This window comes from Sinocyclocheilus rhinocerous, unplaced genomic scaffold, assembly GCF_001515625.1.
Source record: "Sinocyclocheilus rhinocerous isolate Xijiao unplaced genomic scaffold, SAMN03320098_v1.1 scaffold3161, whole genome shotgun sequence".
Classification (NCBI taxonomy): Eukaryota; Metazoa; Chordata; class Actinopteri; order Cypriniformes; family Cyprinidae; genus Sinocyclocheilus; species Sinocyclocheilus rhinocerous.
The window spans coordinates 114,216-120,720 of record NW_015649638.1 but is presented as its reverse complement, the minus strand read 5'-3'; the positions used below and the strand labels follow the sequence as shown (position 1 = coordinate 120,720).

Sequence of the window (6,505 nt, the reverse complement as noted above, 5' to 3'; positions counted from 1 at the left end):
GGGTTAAATGCAGAGCACTAATTCCTAGTATGGGTAACCATACTTGGCCACATGTCAAGTCACTTCACTTAAATTCTCACAGCCTGCTTAAAGTTCTAGCTATTTTTCACGAACCGTTGTGACTTCCGTAAAAAGTTGACGTCAGAACTACACAGTCACTGCCTTCAGTCACCACCCCGAGCACCGCCCACCGTCCCACTCTCCTTTTGCCAAACCCCCAGACAACATTGCGGAAACATGTCGAAAAGGTTAACTTTAACCACGAAACCAGATCGGCCGACCTGTAACGTTACACTCTCACTCAAAGGATGGATGATCTGACAGGATTGTTACTATGAGGTGATCACATCTAACGTGTATAGTAAAGACAAACTCACCGTGTCTATCTAGTCATGATGAAGATGTATATTCATTTCAATTTCAGCAGGCAACTATTTTTACAGCTACATTATTGTTCCAGCCACAGTTAATCACAACAATGTATATACAATTACAAATGATTATATATAAATCGTCAGTTTGTTGTTTTACACACACATGCACACAGACATTATTTCATACTCGTGAGATGCGTGAGATGCAAGAAACATAGACATATGGCAAGAAATCTGTAGACGCGCCCATAACAACAAAAGACAATACTTTATTGAACCTTTTCTGATAAGAAGTGTGCGCTGCAAATGCAAGCATTTTTGACTATCGTTTCTGTCCAGTCTGCTCGTTTTATTGCGTTTAACCACAGCTGTCGTCGGTTTTTTTGTCTGGCAGTGGCAGCAGATATGCGATCAAATTTCTAATTTGAGGCTGTATTCTGGCACCTCTGGCACCCAACATCACAACAAGATGATATTTTAAGCCCCTTATGTAGCCGAATCTACGATGGGCCGCCGTGCGTCACTCAGAAAACAACAGGCCAGTCAGAAGAGAGGCTCATGAATATTAATTAGACAGACCAAAATCGACCTGTTCTCAGCAGAGCTCCTGAGAGAGATGTAAAAATATATTGAGATGGTTTTTGGTACTTATACCGCAAATATATATTCTAAAGGACATCAAAACCTAAAATAAAACTCCAGAAAGGTGTAAAATATGGGACCTTTAAAGTCACAGCAGAGGTGTTCAGCTGGGTTTCTGCAGACCGGTCAAGTTCTTCCACACTGACTCAATCATTTCTTTTTGAACCTTGTCTCATACACAGAGGCATTGTCATGTTAGAATAGAAAAAGGGTCCTGTCCAAACTGTTGCAATAAAATTAGAAGCACACAATTCCCTAGAATATCATTATATGCTTAAACATTAAGATTTGTACTCATGGACATTACTAAAACCTGTTCATTAGAAGGGGGTGTCCCAATACGTTTATCCACATAGTGCATCATATATGATTGTATAGACTGTTCAAAGCGTGCTTATGTATCATTTACTGCACAAGCAGTGATGAGTGTGAGTAAATGGGAATTTTTTTAGTCTCTGAACAATGACCTCATTTGGTGTTTTTAGAGGAGATATGACTCCCTGTACATACTGTGGAGAAATGGTGGGAAATGATGCCAAAATCACCATTGAGCACCTGAACATATCCTGTCACCCATCCTGCTTTAAGGTACGCAACAATATCCGCTCACACAAATGACCTCTCTAATGTGTATGGCACAATATGCTGGATGCATTTTAGCTTGTTTGTGATATGCTACACTGCTGTACTTAATGATATATGACAATATGCTTTAATGAAAATATGTATTGAATTTCTTTTCCCCCCCACCCCAGTGTGGTATTTGCAGTAAACCAATGGGAGATTTACTCTACAACATGTTTCTCCATCGTGGGACGGTCCACTGTGAGAGCTGCTATTCCAATGTGCTATAAGATCTGTTACACTGCCTGAAATATCCCTCAACAGTATAGCTAACCTGCCTATCTGAATAGGAATTAGACTTGTTACTGGCACGAAACACCTTCCTCTTTATATTTCCTCACTGATCGTACCGCTGACATACCTTCTGAATATCATAAAAAGGTTTTCTTGTGCTATGAATGCTTGTTGCAGTGCATCTAGGATTTTTTTCTCCGATTCTGTCCCTTTAAATGTTTAGTGAAGACAATAAGAATGTATATCTTTGTTGTATTTAATCATGAGAAACCATTTTAAAGCAATATTTCTGTTTTAGTAGCACTGTTATGAAAATACGTATCCTGCATCGATATTCACAATTAAAGCAAAATTCTCATTGAATTCAAGTCGAATTCTCCTTTTATTGTTTTGTTACAAGAATGTGCAATAAAAAATATAAATATCGCATAAGAAATACTGAGGTACACAAACATTTAAACAGGTCAAGACATAAACAAGTCCCAGGAGTCTTATAGAAGAATCTCATGAACCACTCAAGAACGGGTCCAGAAAAAAAAAATCACTCAAAAAAAAAAAATCAAAAGAATAGTTCAGTTTTGCTTGTAGAAAAAGTATACCCATTTATGAATTTTTGCAAAAATTGTGACATTTTTGACATTATTTTTCAGTTGTGACTGTATGACAACCTTCGCTCCAACATGACCCAAATTCCCATTAGTTCCCATCATGTGAAAAAATGCTATACTGTACCAAAAAAAAAAAAAAACTCCCACATAATCAACATATTTTGTACGTATCATGTGCTTAACTCTCATTAAACAGACATTATAATCTTAATGGTCCAAAAATGGGCGTTGCTTTGCTTTATGCAGTCATTTTTCCTTTTGATTTTTGTAGTTAAAACTTGACCTGGATATGTTTTCATGAGATTCACTCTTCAAGTCCCTCATGCAAAGAAACCATTGTTCTTTGTTCATCATAACTGCAGTGATATCCATCCATGAGATCTTCTGTGACAAGCTGCAAGCAAGCCTGAGTGATTGTGAGCTGTGAAAGTTCAACATCCGCTGAAGCTTGCAGATTAACATATAGCTCAAGAACATTCATTATGAATGCGACATACAACATACTGATGGGAAATATGTAAATGTAACAAGATTATTGTGATTGTTTCTATTTGATTAGAAACTCCAGGAATGTAAAAATGGCTCATGAGGCTTGGGTGGACTGCCAAATTGTTTGTCTTGAGCTGTCAGAGGAAGTTTTGATCTGTGACGTCCCCTCATCGGCCTCTGGCTCTCCTCACAGCGATGCTCTGTATATGCTGCCACAATAACGACGGATCGGACACATTGTGTCTGACGAGTGACTCCAAACCCTCTGCTTGATCCAGACTCTGCCAGTAGTCCTGCGGCCACATCTGGAGCCAGCTGAGAACAAACACACATCACAGTTTCACTCTACTCCATGTCTTGCTTTAAAGGAGTCATCGGATGCAAAATTCACTTTTACATGGTGTTTGAACTGAAATGTGTGTTGGCAGTGTGTGTACACAACCACCCTATAATGATAAAAATCCACCCAGTACTTTTTTTAATCCCCATAAATCATAACCCCTTTCTCAAATCAAGCCGTTCTAAGATTATTGTCCGTGTGATGTCACACAGACCCAGGCCCCTCCTACGATAGTTGATTGACACTGGCGTTTTAGCACAGACCCGCCCTAAGTGAGCTGCAAACAGTCCGCCATTGTTTCGCTGCCAGAGCAGGCGTAGACAAGAATGACTCCTAAGCGATTGAGGTGTTCTGTTGTTGGATGTAATAATGAACATAGCAGTTGTCATTTACTCCCGACATCTGAGCCACTGAAGACACAGAGGATTACGTTTGCTTTTGAAGGGAATGCATCCCCGATCTACCGAAATGCGTTTATGTTCGCACAAATTATTCGTGATCCAGCTTCACCTCCAGAAGTTAGTTTTTTTTAAATGAATCTTTGCAAATCGCCTTTCCTAATAATGTGCTAGTTAGCAAGTTCTAAAGTAAACAGTCTGGCTCTTCACTCCACGGAAGAGAGGGGCGGGGTCAGCAGAGCTCATTAGCATTTAAAGGGACATGCACCGAAACGGCTTGCTGTGAACAGAGCTGTTTTTGACTAGAGATCGACCGATATATTTCGATTTACCGATATTTTTCCCGATATTTAAGCATTTTACAATTATCGGATATCGGTTTTGTAATATCGGATTCACCGATAAACGCCGCCATCTTGTGGATGTTTTGAGAATTGCGTGCAGGATCGCCATTGCAGCGCGTCTGAGGGGAGACGTACTTCACTCAGTCATTTATATACTTTATAACAGTAAATAAATATCGGTTCTGCATATCGGTTATCGGGCACATAAACACGCAAATAATTGGTATCGGTATCGGTTATAAAATATCAATATCGGTCGATCACTATATTTGACAGGGTAAAAAGGGTGTTGTTTTACACTACCATTGAGAATTTTTAACCAAAGGATGTTATAGACTTTTCATGAAGACCCTAAAGAATCATATCAACTTGTGGAAAATGAGCATCCGATGTCCCCTTTAAAACAACATTCACAAAACCTTTGACTTAAAATGTGATGCATTTTAGGGTGCAATGCACATATTTATGAAATAGTGATACTTGAAATCTGTTTACCCATCATTTGGGTCAATACTCTCCACAGGCCCATATCCAGGACTGGGCAGTGGGCAGCCCATGTGCGAGCTGTTGGCCATCTTTGGTTGAGGCAGCAGGTTTTGTTGTGGGTTCTTCCTGTGCGCTTTCACTGCTGCCAGACGTTCGTTCTCTCTGTCGCACACAAAACACTCAAACCCGTTCAGGTAGTTTGGTTTACTCATGTCGTTGACGCCCCACTCTCTGCTCTCCAGCCCCTCCAGCAGACGCAGGTTCGTGATCTTGCTGGGCGTTTTGTACTCCAGATAGTGCGAGTACTCCGCGTCGTCTTGATCCAGAGTTTTTATGAACTCCGCCAGATCCCGTGGAGAGGGGAAATCGTCAATGAGGATAGCAGAATGATTGTTCGGCAGCCAGTCGGCCACCGATGACGAGCCCCTGTAAATGGGCACACAGCCCTGGTGCATGGGCCGCCACAGCTTCTCCGTCATGTAGTCGGGACACAGGCCGTTCTCCAGGGCCAGGTGGAACTTATAACGACCGACGAAACTCATGAAGCGCCTGTCTTCACCAGTGGCTGTGCTGGTGTCCTCCAGATAGTCAGGCAGGGGTTTGTTATTAAGGCACTTCCCATACGAGTCAATCTGAGGAGAAGACAAATTATGATGATCATTTGGATTTTAAGACCAAAGTATACTTTGTTTTTCATATATGCGCACTGCTGAACATACAGCCTTTCAAAATAAACTCTTGATAGCATGCATAAACACAGGCACTTGACACATGCAAAACTAGAAAGTTTCCTCATCCAGTGTCTGCACTATTTCTCTAATGAGCGATTAAAAAATGTCTGTACTCGTTTATACTGGTTTATCTCTTCACACAAGTGCTCAAGTGCAATGCGGGCTTCTTTTGTTACTGTGTCTCAAGTAGGGCTGCAACAAACGATTATTTCGATAATCGATTAATCGAACGATTAATCGACTCCTCGTCGATTATTCCGCTGGTTAATCAGTAGACATTTATTGATTATTCAGCTTTTGCAATTAGTTAAAATATTGAGTTATACATATTCTAACAAATACATTAAGGTAATCACTTCAGCTTTTGAAAGTCATTATGTAATTACAGTTATACAATTAATTTATACAAATAAATATATTTGGCGCACAAAATGATGGCAGAGAAACTCTCTTATTCACCATTTAATTAGCTATATGAAAAAGTAGCTGAATGACACATCATTCTGCCTAAAATATATTTTTGTAAGTCATATGGATAAGAAACAAAATAAAGGTTAAGTGATAAGACATTTTATTTTTGGATAAACTAATATTCACAATACAATCTCTCTTAAATACCTTATAGGGTTATAATCAAATGATAATCATAACAGTCCTGAGCTAGATCAAGCTTTGATCTCTGCAAACCAAACTACAACTTTAATGAAATGGTTTTTTCCCCCACTAATAAAAAGATTTTATCATTTGCTAGCTCCACACTGGAGAGCTGCATTATAACAGAAAATCAAGTTGTAATTCTAACTGAAAGCGACACTGACTCTGGTTTTCATGTTTAATAATACTGTAAAGCTGCTTGATTTAAGGCTATTTCATAAAGTACTATATAAATAAACGTGACGTGACTGGACTTTACTGGAGTACTGAACTGCAGCGCTTGTGCAAACATCCACATCGCTGTAATCAGATGCGTTTTAAACTGCTGCTTTCTCACCGCTGTCAGTTTTTGATGTGTTTATTTTGTTATTGAGAGGAAAGCGCAGTATAATATTTACATATCCATCCAAACGACGCTCAGCAGCCTCAGGTTCGGCTGCGTTTGCTCTGAAGCGCTGTGTCTTCTTCTCTTGAATTACATCCAGGAGGGCTGAATTGCAGTATTGCGCTACAGCACCACACTGGTCAAACCGCATTATTGCAGGCTCTTACATTAGGTCATATGAGATCAAACGACTACT

General features: G+C 39.8%; 2 protein-coding genes across 2 annotated transcripts in view; one reads left to right on the top strand and one right to left on the bottom strand.

Moving 5' to 3' along the window:
* LOC107710935 (proteoglycan 4-like) overlaps nucleotides 1-2,396 on the top strand; it is a 21,098-nt gene extending 18,702 nt beyond the window's left edge. The window contains exons 18-19 of the mRNA XM_016515827.1: nucleotides 1,502-1,604; nucleotides 1,772-2,396. Of these exons, the coding sequence (XP_016371313.1) occupies nucleotides 1,502-1,604; nucleotides 1,772-1,870 (202 nt within the window). The 3' untranslated portion in view covers nucleotides 1,871-2,396. The remainder of the gene's footprint in view (nucleotides 1-1,501; nucleotides 1,605-1,771) is intronic.
* Nucleotides 2,397-2,714: 318 nt separating this feature from the next.
* Nucleotides 2,715-6,505, bottom strand: part of LOC107710942 (alpha-(1,3)-fucosyltransferase 11) — a 24,168-nt gene continuing 20,377 nt past the window's right edge. Inside the window, exons 4-5 of the mRNA XM_016515838.1 lie at nucleotides 4,549-5,171; nucleotides 2,715-3,286 (exon numbers count right to left, since the gene is read on the bottom strand). Of these exons, the coding sequence (XP_016371324.1) occupies nucleotides 3,139-3,286; nucleotides 4,549-5,171 (771 nt within the window). The 3' untranslated portion in view covers nucleotides 2,715-3,138. The remainder of the gene's footprint in view (nucleotides 3,287-4,548; nucleotides 5,172-6,505) is intronic.